Source organism: Gouania willdenowi, chromosome 7 (assembly GCF_900634775.1).
Source record: "Gouania willdenowi chromosome 7, fGouWil2.1, whole genome shotgun sequence".
Classification (NCBI taxonomy): domain Eukaryota; kingdom Metazoa; phylum Chordata; class Actinopteri; order Blenniiformes; family Gobiesocidae; genus Gouania; species Gouania willdenowi.
The window spans coordinates 15,939,139-15,952,900 of NC_041050.1; the positions used below are offsets into that span (position 1 = coordinate 15,939,139).

At 37.7% G+C, this 13,762-nt stretch overlaps 2 protein-coding genes across 3 annotated transcripts; one reads left to right on the top strand and one right to left on the bottom strand.

Annotated features, from left to right (window-relative positions):
• Positions 1–6: 6 nt before the first annotated feature.
• On the bottom strand, positions 7–8,848 carry etv7 (ETS variant transcription factor 7). The gene is made up of 9 exons (XM_028454114.1): positions 8,404–8,848; positions 8,178–8,283; positions 7,473–7,637; positions 6,248–6,418; positions 5,487–5,588; positions 5,253–5,396; positions 3,428–3,570; positions 2,101–2,201; positions 7–2,013 (listed from the first exon to the last, which is right to left on the bottom strand). Exons 2-9 carry the CDS (start codon positions 8,281–8,283, stop codon positions 1,821–1,823), a joined length of 1,125 nt encoding a protein of 374 aa, XP_028309915.1. The 5' UTR covers positions 8,404–8,848; the 3' UTR covers positions 7–1,820.
• On the top strand, positions 8,620–12,667 carry LOC114467656 (uncharacterized methyltransferase YdaC). Of its 2 annotated transcripts, XR_003674538.1 has the most exons (5): positions 8,620–8,901; positions 11,101–11,357; positions 11,521–11,701; positions 11,805–12,079; positions 12,164–12,667. XR_003674538.1 is itself a non-coding variant. In XM_028454115.1 (4 exons), exons 2-4 carry the CDS (start codon positions 11,103–11,105, stop codon positions 11,999–12,001), a joined length of 633 nt encoding a protein of 210 aa, XP_028309916.1. In that variant the 5' UTR covers positions 8,620–8,901; positions 11,101–11,102; the 3' UTR covers positions 12,002–12,667. The 2 variants fall into 2 exon arrangements, 1 of the variants encoding a protein (XP_028309916.1); XM_028454115.1 differs by having other exon boundaries at positions 11,805–12,667.
• The last annotated feature ends 1,095 nt before the right edge of the window (positions 12,668–13,762 follow it).

Below are 13,762 nucleotides of genomic sequence, written 5' to 3' on the forward strand. Positions count from 1 at the left end.
GAATACTGTGAAGGAAATACATCTTTATTAAAAGGTAAGGCTACTATCCACAGAAACTCCAACTTACTGTGTAGTTTTTACAAGATTAAACCTGTATCCAAACAAACCAATGTAACCAAACAAATGTATTTTTAATGCACTTTAAATAAAAAAACAAAGAACAAAAGCCGTTCTTCATTGTTTAAAGCATATAAAGCACGTGTGAAACTCATGGGTTCGAGGGCCAAATTCATTCCTTTAGAGCAGGGGTGTTGAACTGCTTCAACATTAGTGCTACTTTGCATTTCCATGTATAAATGAAATGAAAGTATGTAGTATATAAGGCACCTACAATATCCAAGCAATAGTTGACAGGTAGTGACAATATTTATTCAATTTGGAGAAATTTTGTCATATAATTTGAAGATTGAGCAGGATCTTGGAAAAAATATTGATTTCTTGTAGAGTTTCATTGTTTTTTTTCTTTTGTTTTTTTTTTCATTTTATTTACTTATTTATTTTGTATTATGTATTATGTATGTGTATTATGTTGCGTGGATGCCAATATATGTTTGGAGATGATAGTGATTTAAAATGCCTCCCCATTTCTGCTTAATTTCAATAAATAATTCCCATGAAAAGTTTCTATTTTTTGTTAATTTTGCCAAAATTCCTGAGCTTAAGTTCCCGTGGAAATTTGCCAGATATTTTATGCCCCTTTTGCAAACCTTCTGAGATACCCACAACTAAGTTATTTGGTAATTTACACTGTTTTCTCAGCCATTGTTAATTTTCCCCTGCGGCCCGATTTGGATGTTTAAAAGAGCCGAATTTGGCCCCCGGGCCTTGAGTTTGACACGTGATTTAAACAATGATTCATGTTTTCTCTGTCGTTTTTACTTTCTCTTGTGGGGCCAATTGGACGCTCCAAAGGGCCGGATTTGGTCCCCAGGCCTTGAGTTTGACAGTTGTGCTTTAGAGCATCCACCCTTTAGAAAGTAAAAATGACAAAAACAAATGAATTATTCCCAACTAATTAAATTGTCAATATCTGAGTCTCTCCAATTACACAAATTCAATGAAACTCTACAATATTTGCAGGGACTCGGTTTCCTTCTGCTTGTATCACATGATGGCAGCCATTTTTAATCTCAGAATGTTGGACATACTCAATTTTTTCAAATTTCCTGTGTGATTATCCTGAAATTATTCCAAAACATCTCCCCGAAATGAATAAAAATTAGTCACAAAATCATTTACAGGGACTAATATCTGACACAGTCTTATACTTTACATAATATTTAAACCTGGAAGTGCAAATTAGGGCACATTATTCTCTGCATTTCACCTGAGATTAAAGATGCTAGATGGAAACACTCCCAGCGTTAAGTCAAGTTTATCCACAGCTGAGCCCCTCATGATCATACAACAACACCACCACATGCTGGTAGACATTTGACATTGCTGAAAAAGGCTTGTGTTAATAACAGCAAAAACGAAGAGAAAAGAAAAATCTCTTTTAAATCATGTTAAAGGACATAAAAGACGATTTGGATTTTCAACTTCCCTAAGAAAACAATAGAAATGAAAATAAATAATTTAATTATAAATCACTGTTGATGAGCAGATACAGTAATGAAACACTCATATGGTAATTAACATTAGTGTTCATCAAGATTTTATATTTTTTAGAAATGTGAAGCGCATTAGAAAAGTTAGAAAGAAAATATTATGTCTAGCCTATTTACATGCATTTTTTAGATGGCAGCTGAACTGATTTGATAATTACATCCTGTAACCATACAGTATATAGTGTTCACATGTATGCTGTTTTTAGTTTTTCATAGCACTGGTGCACCAGACGGAGGGGAAGGGTGTGGAGATGCCCTGTCAGGAGAGACCTCAAAATGGCCTTCATTGAACTGATGATGTGGGCTACTATCAGAACTGGCCCAGTCCTGAGGAGGAGACGACTCTGCAGACCCCATAACTTCAACGTCCTGTTTCCTGTGACAGTCTGGGAGCTTCAGGAATCTGATGCGGAAGTGGAGAATTGACAGATGACAGCGTGTAATGTTATGAAGAAAAAAAAGGAGCAAAAGACAAAGAGGAGGTAAATACCTGAAGAGCAGTTTTTGGCCTCGCTCCTTTTTGATGATGTTGAGCTTGTAGTAGTGTCGCAAAGCGCGGGACATTTTCTCATAGGTCATGTTGCGTCTGTTCTGAATAAAAATAATGAGACCATGTAAAACATCTAATCTGTTTGATAAAAAAAAACAACAACAAAAACACATTATAGAGGGTTTTCATCGACGTCACTTTGTGGGCAGTAACCTTAATGCGCGGACATGTTGGAGGTAAGCAGATGTTGACACTACATGTTAAAGGCTCATGGAGGTGAACTCTGCAATGGATAAATCACAGAAAAGCAAAATGCAAAGGCATACAGGGAAGAACTTGGTCCACAGGAAAGGGCACGATATTTGGAAAAAATACAGTTTATTGGTGGTACAGATCCATACTTGTCGTCTCCCTCGTTTTGGATCAATGACGACTTCTTCTGTCTATTATGTATCCTGGTATCGTCAACCACCTGGATTTCACCAAGCCCATACACAGTGGAAGACCTTAAATCTTATAGAAGATTGGAGGTCAGCTACGGCTGCAGAGGCTCGCGTTAGCAACGGATATACTGTATATCAGCAGATAACTCAGACAGTTCTAATAATTTCACAGTGAACCTGCAACGTAGTTACTAAATAGAATACGACCGCCAGGCGATCTTAGATTTAGGTAAATCAAACAGTTATAGTCCGTTAGATGCGACTACTCTAGACCTAGAGCCTCAGATTGCTACGCCGGCTACATCCAGCGACCTGTAAAGCAGCAAAGCCTCGCACCAGCGGTGTCTACCAGCGGAGGAGACGTAAGCGGTGTGATCAGAAGCAGGAGCGGGGCTAGCAACCAAGCTAAAAGCTAATCCTCAGAGAACGTCACTTCCTTCCATCCTGTGTTCTAATGTCTGCTCCCTGGAAAACAAACTGGAATACCTGAAGCTGGATTTAAATGCAAGACGGGAGACGAGGGCGGCGGTGTTTGCATATACACCAATAACGACTGGTGCGACAACAGTGAGCTAGTCTCATGTCACTGCTCTCCTGATGTAGAACTACTGACTATAAAATGCAGACATTGTTCTCCCTGATTTGTTATAACTTTTGGCAGTCTATAAAACTCCACGTTTTTCACGGTCTGACCCATTAGTACAGCCAAACACACAATAGTTCACCATTTCCTCTCAAAATTCGTGATTTGCTTGTATGTGTGCTGTTTGTAAACCTGCTGCTTTTCTCCAAAATGGCGACTTCCAGGTTAATGACGCGCCGTGAAAACCCTCTATTAATTATTTATTATCATTGGATGCTAATATTTCCAAATGTGAACTTACCTTGTGGTTTCCCCAGAGACTTGCGAGTCCATTTGGGTCGACCACCCTGAACACCATACTGTCCACATCCTCCCACCGGATGTAATCTTGGTAACGGTCATCACACAGAAGTTGATACACGTAGTCCCACAACAATTTGCACTCTGGGCGTAATCCAATCAGAAAAGAATATAACCCAACTCAGTTTATCATTGTTAGGACACAGCACACAGCTTATATTGTACAATGAAAATTCACACATCAACTTCATGCATATAAAAGTAGAGCTAGAGTGTGCAGGGATTGTTCTAAAGTTGGAGATTATGGCTTTATGGATCTACGTAGTGCCATAGGTGAATTCAGGGGAATGAGCTTCATATAATTTCTTTAGATTCTGCTATTTGTATGTGCATGGTGCTGAGGTGTGAAAGAAGAGCATTCTTATTAGTGAAATCACACTGATGCTCCCTAAAAAACATTTCAACACAAATCCTTTATTACTTCCACCTCATATTTTCACCAGTTTGTCTGATAATGAGAACATTTTTTAACAGAAATTCTTTGCACCCAAAGCTAGACCTTAAGCAATGGAAGATTCCTTTCAATTTTGGAGGGAATCTGGATCCGTTTCAAAAATCTTAAAATCTCCATATTATATTATTGATGAAATTTAAAGAATTCCTATTTTGGTTCATATTTGACCAATCTTTTGTAAAAAATGTGACTTAGTTATGTCGGGTTGGTTCCTCGATTAGCCCACTGAGTTGCACCCACATCAGATTTGGATTGCGCATTTCATTGCAATTTTGGGGGGGGAAAATGGGATGTTGGGGGTTACAATTTTCTTCCAAGCCTTTAAAGTGTACATGATCATGGTACCATGATCAGGATTATAACTGCCAATATCTGGCAAAGCAGTGATTTATTCTCCCTATAAACATTCAAAAATTGTTTAAAAGTAGAAAAGGAAATTATAATTTAAGAGGAGAATTTGTGATGAGAAAACATTGCGTTCACACCACCCTTAAAAGTATGTGTATCTCCCAAGTAGGAAAAACTCTGTGGAATGAGTTGGAAAGAGACTAAAAGGCTAGAACACTTTAAAAGAATGTATAAATACATTATCTTTTGGAAATAAACGGAAAGTAAGATATGTGCTTTGTTATTGGTATGACTTTAAATTGTGCTTTTCTTTTTCCTTTGATTGTACAGCCATAAACGATTGTTAATAATGTACAAATATAGACTCATACATGTGTTGTTTAGACGAGTATACGCTGAAAGTTTGTGTAGTGATGATTTAGATGCATAAGAAATGAGGGCCAGGTTTTTATAAGTTCTTTGAACTTCTCCCTGCTCCTTTTGAGCACAATTGTTTTAGTTTTGTTATTATGTAAAATAAGTTTGTAATATGCTATATCAATTACACTTTATAGTCAAAAGTTTTACAATAAATATCCAAGTTTTTAAATGTTGTGCTAACCTCACAATGACAAACATGTACAGTTTCTGAATAATCTATCAACATTGTGTGCATGGACCACAAATTGATTCCCTGCCTATTATTGTGTGAACTCCACTTTACCTTTCCCACACCTAATAAATTATAATGAAAAGTCTTTACAGAATAAGATACAGCCTAAAACGGAATAGATCAAGAAAATACCAAAGTACGTGCAGTTTAGGAGATTCTCACACCTGATCTTTTTGTTCTAATTTTTTCAGCCAAACAATGAAATCGTTATGTTTTCTCAATGAACTGGTGCTATGATATAGTACATCTCTGCTAAGCATTGCCCATGTCAGTAATCAGAATCTAATGGCAGATCAGTATCTGTAACAATACCAGGGATTCGCCCGAATGTTTTGTGCAGAGGACTCCTTGGCTTCCCTCGACCAGACAGGTTCAGAGGCTGCTGCATCTCATTCTTTGTTTCTGCAGGATGTTGGGCATGGATCGTTTGCACTGTGGAGGCGGCTGCAGATCCGTCTGACAGACAGAAATGACAGTTAGGAGAGCACTGCATTTTGTGTGTCGTAATCAAAAGTATAATCATGAACCTTTATTACTGATACTCACTGTTATCTGTGAGTCGAGCAATGCATGAGTATATGACGGGCTGACCCCTGAGAGGTGAAACAGGCTCTGGCTGGCTGCACGCCGAGGGTGTGGAGGGGAAACCTGGAGAGCAAGAAATAAGAAGTGGAACTCATATAAACTGAAAGCAAAAGTGATCTCAGAGAAACATTGGGACTTAGTGCAAGGTTTACGTGGGCCTGGTGGACTTTGAATGGTGAAATTGCAATGCAAAAACAATATTCTGGACTGTGACGTTAAAGTCAGAATAAGTGGTAACCTGTTGATGAGTTGTTTGCAAGAATGGAAGTACGTAAACTGTCATCTGCAGACGTAGTTGATGAGGTAAAGAAAAAAAAAAAGGTTAAGCTCATACACAAAACCACATAGCTTGATGTTTTTCAGAATTGTATTAGTTTGGTAATAAAAAGCCAGTGAGAGGTTGTATTGACAAATATAATAAAAATAAAGGCAGTGAAAAATACAATGAGTTGTCACATCTATCAGGAAGTATTTACAGCACCAGTACAAGGAAATAAAAAGCATAAGACACTCCCACAATAACGTACATTGCATTACACAATCAACACTTTGGAGTAGGACAAAACATGTGGTGTGGGGGTGTGTGTGTGTGTGTGTGTGTGTGTGTGTGTGTGTGTGTGTGCGTGTGTGCAATGAAATTCATACATATTCTGTTTGTTTTCTTTATAACTAAAACCATGTTTTGTAATATTTTCTTGGTGTACATTAAGCACATTGCATACCCGTGGTTAGGTTGTCTGTGGGAGACACAGGGGTAGGTTGAGAATACGTGTGGGTCTCGCAGCAAACAGGACTCAGGCTGTGTCCCATCGTCACAGAGGACATCATGGGTTTGGTGACAGCCCCCCTTCTTTGTTGTTTCACACACTGGAGTATCTCATACAGAACATCACCTAAGGGCACATATGAAAGCAAACATCACAGACACTCAACTTTTTTTAACTTTGTTCTGAATCCAGCCTTTGATACAGTTGATCATAATTTATTGCTGCAGAGACTAGAAAGTATTTTTGGTATTAAAGAGACCGTACTAAATTGGTTTAGATCCTTTTTATCAGACATAACCCACTTTGTTCATGTTAATAATCTGTACTCAGTGCACACCAGAGTCAAGGAGTTCCCCAAGGTTTACTTTTAGGCCCATTGTGCTTTACATTTTACATTTATGTATGGTTCCATTGCTATGCCGATGATACACAGCTTTATTTGTCAATTCAATCAGATGAAACTCATCAGTTAATAAAACTCCAGGCCTGCCTTAAAGACATCACAGGCTCAAAGTTAAGGCTTATCACCTGGATGAGCCTTAACTTTGTCCTTCTTGACCTGAATAAAACCCAAGTCATTTTATTTGGTCCAAAACTCCTCAGAGACAAATGATCAGAGCAAACAGTATCTCTCGATGGCATTAATCTCTCAGCCTGTACCACAGTGAAAAATGTAGGTGTTATCTTTGATACCGATTTATCTTTTAACTTTCATATTAAGAAAAAAATCAAGGACAGCCTTCTTCCACCGCTGTAATTTCTCTAAAATCAGGAATATCTTGTTCCCAGAGTGATGCTGAAAAACTAACCCATGCCATTTGTTGCATCTAGACTAGATTACCAATTATGGTAGAGTACTGGGATAGTCTCCAGTTAATCCAGAAAGCTGCAACCAGAGTACTAACAGGTACAAGCAGGAGAGAGCATTTTCCCCAGTATTGGCTTCCCTCCTATTGATCAAGCTCCTGTATATCTTCAATACCTGTTAGTGCCCTATTTTCCAAGCAGAACACTCCACTCCCAGTTTGTCTGTTTACTGGATGTTATAAAGTAACATCCAGTAAAACTTTAAACCTACTTACGTTTTTCATCACAACTCTATATTTGTGATGAGCGCTATGAGATGACTTATTGATAATCAAATTGAACTTAATTATTTTTCATTGTTGAAAATATCTACCTGAGCTAGGGCAGCGGTGTCTGAAATCCTCCTTGGTGAGCAGACACAAAGCTCGGCCATTCATCTCAAAGTGTCCATTCTCCGGCCGCCGCAAAGAGTATTCCTTATGAGCCCACTGGAGCCAGAGGGCAACGTCTTCTTTATTCCACAAAGATGGGTTTATTCCTTGGGGGGAAAAAATAATACATATTTTGAAGGAAAAATACAGTAAACTCACTGTTGATGGAAGATAAATAATAATAATAATAATAATAATAATAATAGATTTTATTTAAAAGTGCCTTTCAGGCCACCCATGGCCACTTTACAACAAAAACAGAATAATAAAAAACAGTGCAATACAAAATAAAACTGAATAATACAAAAAAAAAAAAAAAAAAAAAAATGTAGGAGATATTTTGGAATTAGATGAAACATTGAATTACAAAAAATATGCAGATTGGTAGAGATGGGTTTTTAGGTTTTGATGTGAAAAGGTAAGGTGTCGATGTTTCTAATGTCGGGTGGGAAGGTTAGATTACATTATTACTTCTGTATAAATACACATACAGGTGTCCAGGTGCCACATTCACATCAATTTTATCCAAAGTGAGCCAACATACTAAACACACTAAACTGTCATGCTTTTTAATGTGGCACCGATGGTTTTTTACATTGATATGATCAAAGGAGGAAATAAAAACCAAACATAATATATAAACTCACTGAGTCGTCCAGGTAGGTGCCACAGGTCGTCCTGAGAGGGGGGACTTTCCAGAGAAACCTTTACTGGAGGGAAAAGTTGCGTGGGAGAAGAAACCCCACCTTCCATCTGTCATCACACATTCACACACTGGTTTATTTACAATAGTTCATGGTGTTACCACCAAAAAGACAGGAGATACGTTTTAAAATCAATGTTCAGAAGTGGTTTCATGAGAGCTGGGCTTACCTTAATCGAAGTTGGCGGTTATCATTTAAAGTTTCCCTCTTTTAAAGACAAAACACCTCCTTTTCAAGCCATTTTAAATGAAATAAAGAGTCGGAGAAGCAAAACGCTTTCACATTCGACCTTTCCGGGAAATGAAAACGAAAGAAAGCGTGTGTGTTATTGTGGGGTGTGTGCAAACACAGCACACACAAGGAAGCGGTAACAGAGGATCTCCGTATCTGTTTGGATCGATTATCAACAGCGATATCGATCGATAACTCACACTGAGCTCCATTCACTTTGTAAAATGTTCACGTTTCCGTTTGTTTTACTTTTCAATTGACTAGCAAAGTGAATGTAGCCTATCATAGACGTGCAGAATCCGATTAGATAGAAAGCATTGACTGTGATAATTGATCGCTGTAGGTTCAGACCAGAGATAAAGTGTTTGGAGCGCTCAGACAAGTAGTAGCAGCGCATGCGCAGAATAGACGCTCGTGCTGACAGGAAGTGCAGAAGGTAAGAGCCGTTCAAAACAAACCTAACCCCGTCTCTGTGGTTAGTACAGCTTTCTTCACCACTTCTTAATGTGCAGAACTTTTAACTTGACGAGGTCTGGACTAAACATGAATAACTGCAGCAACATAAAGTCTATAATAGCAACAAAAAAACAACTGTCTGTCAGTCTTTGTTTGTCTCTAACGGGGTGTCCAACATGTGGACTGCGGACCAAAGCAGTGGGTCTATATTTTGGTGGCAATACAAAGCGCAAAAGTCGAAGGAAAGGCCAAAACAAAATTGAACCCAAAAAAAGAAAAATCACTAAACTATTTTAGATTATAATAGATTCTACTTCATTTATCCCGAAATGGGCTAAATCACTTGTTACAGCAGCCCAAGATGAATAAAAAGTAGATAGATATTTATTTGATCTTGGCTGTCTTCAAACAATACAATACAAAGAATAAGCATTCGTTTTAACAACCAAAAATGGACTTGGCTGAAGCAGTAACTGCTTATCGGAGCCCAATCCCAAAACAGCATTATAGAAAATACAATAGAAACAACTCAATAACCTATAATACATAATACATAATAATCCTTCAATAGGAGCAAAATATTTAGTTTTTTTTAAAGATTTTTTTTTAGCATAGACAGTGAACTCATTAACGTAAAATGATTCCAAACTTTAACACTGTAAACAGAAGTGCATCTTCTTTTAACATTTGTTCTAAATATCACCCCTTTTAAATTATATGTTCCTTCTCTTAGTTTAAAAGTGATATAATACCCAAAGGAGGCTTTTATTTATTACTCAGAATAAAATCTCTAACACGTTTAGCTTTACTAAATCCCTAAGTTTTATTGTTGTAGATTTTTATTTATTTTTTAATTTTTTGTTCTAGATTTTTTAAACAGTTCATTAGTAGGTATCCGGAATTCCACATTATGTATTATTCTTATTGCTCGCTTTTGTAATTTCATTAATAGACATTTTTTTTTTTACATGTATTACCCCAGCTTTCTGAACAATAGGTCAGGTAAGGGTAATATAAGAGATGAATAAAACAACTTCAGATACTCTCTATTTAATATACTTTTTGTTCTATGTAGAATGCTAATAATTTTAGATTTAGTCCGTAACATAGTTTAGGGTTAGAGTTACGGTTAGAGTTAGGGTTAGTTAGTCCGTAACATAGTTTAGGGTTCGGGTTAGTTTGTCCGTAACATTGTTTAGAGTTAGGGTTAGCTTGTCCGTAACATAGTTTAGGGGTAGGGTTAGCTTGTCCGTAACATAGTTTAGAGTTAGGGTTAGCTTGTCCATAACATAGTTTAGGGTTAGGGTTTGGTTGTCCGTAACATAGTTAAGGGTTAGGGTTAGCTTGTCCGTAACATAGTTTAGAGTTAGGGTTAGCTTGTCCATAACATAGTTTAGGGTTAGGGTTTGGTTGTCCGTAACATAGTTTAGGGTTAGGGTTAGCTCGTCCGTAACATATTTTAGGGTTAGGGTTTGCTCGTCTGTAACATAGTTTAAGGTTAGGGTTAGCTTGTCCGTAACATAGTTTAGAGTTAGGGTTAGCTTGTCCGTAACATAGTTTAGAGTAAGGGTTAGCTTGTCCGTAACATAGTTTAGAGTTAGGGTTAACTTGTCCGTAACATAGTTTAGAGTTAGGGTTAACTTGTCCGTAACATAGTTTAGGGTTAGGGCTAGCTTGTCCGTAACATAGGTTAGGGTTAGGGTTACTGTTAGAGTTAGGGTTAGCTTGTCCGTAACATAGTTTAGGGTGAGGGTTAGCTCGTCCGTAACATAGTTTAGGGTTAGGGTTACTGTAAGAGTTAGGGTTAGCTTGTCCGTAACATAGTTTAGGGTGAGGGTTAGCTCGTCCGTAACATAGTTTAGGGTTAGGGTTACTGTTAGAGTTAGGGTTAGTTAGTACGTAACACAGTTTAGGAATCTACGTATTAATAGCAAACAGGAGTACTGGCTAATGAGGGGTGCTACGTATGAATATCACAACAATTCATAAACACGTAGCATGTCCGTAACGTAGTTAATGAATCTAATTATTAATAGCAAACAGAAGTACAAGCACGTAGCATCTTAATCACGTCACCTAAAATGGCCAATGAGGGGCGCTACATATGGCTAGAATGTCGGTATATTGATACAGCTATGTACGGATAGCCTTTGCCAACATTTTAATCTGTTTTCTGCAGTGATGTTTGCTAGAAATCTCGGGAAGCAGCTGGGATGTCCGACTCAATCCGTATCGGGATGGTTGGTCAGTAAACTCCTCACCGCTCGCAACCAAATCCTTGAGGAAAACACGGTGCGACTATGTGCAATTCAACCAGGGGACACGGTGCTGGAGCTGGGTCATGGGCCAGGTCTGGGTCTGCTGTTTGCAGCCGGGTTGTTGACTGGTCCCACGGGTCACCTAATAGGTGTGGATTACTCGGAGTATATGCATCAGGTGAGATGAAAATCCTCCAATGGCATGTATTTTAAATCATTTATGGACTGCTGCTTCGGTTTGGAATAAAACACCCCAAAAAACCAGACGCATGATATATTATCTATCAAAATAGAATTAGAAACATTTTTAAGAGTCCGTTTTCTTCTCACACTCAATAAAGATGGCTACAAAACGAATGGAAAAATACATAACCAGTGGGAAAGTGTCTTTGTACCACTGCGATGTAGCAGCAATGCCATTGGCTGACAGCACCGTGAATAAAGTCTTCCACTGTAACTGCTATTACTTCTGGCCTGACCTCAGGAAGGGTGCTGCAGAAATTCACCGGGTGATGAAACCAGGTGTGATACATCCTACTAAATGATCATAGAATGTTAAACCAGCCACTGACACCATATTCTTCTCCTAATACTGTTTTATTTCTCCTTTGCATCACTTCTACAGAGGGTTTGATGGTCACCACATTAAGACATTTGCATGTAGCAACTTTGGCTGCAAAAAAAATAATGCCGGGGGAGAATTGGCGTCCAGAGTCTTACATGGCAGCTCTGAGAGACTCGGGCTTCACTGATGTCAGAATGGAGGACAAACAGCATCATGGAGTCACTTTTCAGGCTATTTATGCCACTGCCACTAAATAAGTGTGTGTTTTTAAAAACACATTTTTGATTCTGTTTTCTGAATACAAATGATCTGCAATCTACTATTCCCAGAAACAGGTAGGAGATTAGTAGTTTACTTGTTTTTCTCTTGATGACATTTGAGACATGTACCACAAAGCTGGATTTCATCTTATTTTTCAGTGTTTGTCAGTGAGGTTTTCTGCATCATTAGTGGGATAAGATTTTACCTCACTGAGTTGAAGATGGAAATTACACTGAATGCCAAATGTGATCTGGAGAGGATTTTATACAAGGTTAGAGCTCAGTAGGTGTAACAGCCCTGCTACTGACTAGTCAACTCCTTTCAAAAATGAGCTTCTGGTTTGGAGGATGACAAGCAGCGTTTGGAATAACGGCGTTTAAAATAACGGCGTTTGTTTTTCAGTAATGGGGTAATCTAACTAATTACTTTTTACGCCGTTACAACGCCGTTATCGTTGCTGAACGTTAAATGCGGTGCGTTACGTGCATTGATTAAATAAACTGTTATCCGAAAGCATCCCTGGCTTCTTACTCAATATAGTGAGGAGGTTTGTTCAAAACAAGGTGAGCGATTATGATTGGCTAAGGCGACGTGCCAGCACACGCGACACACACACACACACACACAACCACTACAGATTTGATGAATCAGCAGAGATGGTGAGCGTGGAGCAGTCAAGAACGTGCATGTGAAGTGTTCATTATATCCAGGAGAGAAGACTTTGTCCACATCCGTTGTAAGCAACTCAAATTTAATGAAGCACCTCACGACACACACGCATCTAAAAAATGTGAATTCTTTGACATATAGCAACTTTTTTTTTTTTTTTAAACAGTAACGCAAACAGTTACTTTTCTTGGTAATGAGTTACTTTTATTATAGAGTAATTCAGTTACTAACTCGGTTACTTTTTGGAACAAGTAGTAACTATAACTAATTACTTTTTTAAAGTAACGTTCCCAACACTGATGACAAGTATTTCAAGATGTGGAGATTTTGGAAGAATTAAAAAGATAAAGTCTTGATATTTACTGCAACTCTTTTGATTTAACAGAATAAATACTTGATGAGAGTTTTTTTTTTTCTTTAGAAGTGCTTCGTCACCTTTACTAGTTGGTGTAGCTTTATATCTCTCCCTTTTTCTATTTTTTTAATCAACAAATCTCACCCAAAATAAATCTTTGGTTGAGAACAGTAGAGAAAACTTTAAATGATGAAAAAAATGACATTAAAAATTAGAGATAACTTGCAAAAAAAAAATGAATGAAATGTACTCTAAAAAATAGACTAAGTAGACTACACAATTACATAATTGCATCAAAAGATGTTCAACAAAAAGTATGTATTTCTTAAAACTTTTGCTTCCCCCTGTTTTTGTTGTTGTTTTTTTTGTTTTTAATTAGCAATAAAGTATTAAAAAAAAAAAAAACTTTACATCTCTAATGTAACACGTTGTTCGGTCAGCTGCAATCAGTTACGTTTTTGATGTGACATTTAGAGCAGTGGGCACATGGCATTCGACCCCCACGCACATTTTGTTCAGTCCCCCAATTTAAATGCACAAAATGACTTTGAAAAATATACAACATTACAGAAAATACAATGGACAACACAAATACACCGAAGAAAGCATAATGAGAGAAAAATATACAAAACGACAGAGGAATTTACAAAACAACCAAAAAAGAACCACACAAAACAACACCAAATATGCACACAAATGACTTCATTGTCGCAAAATACAACACTTGTACACA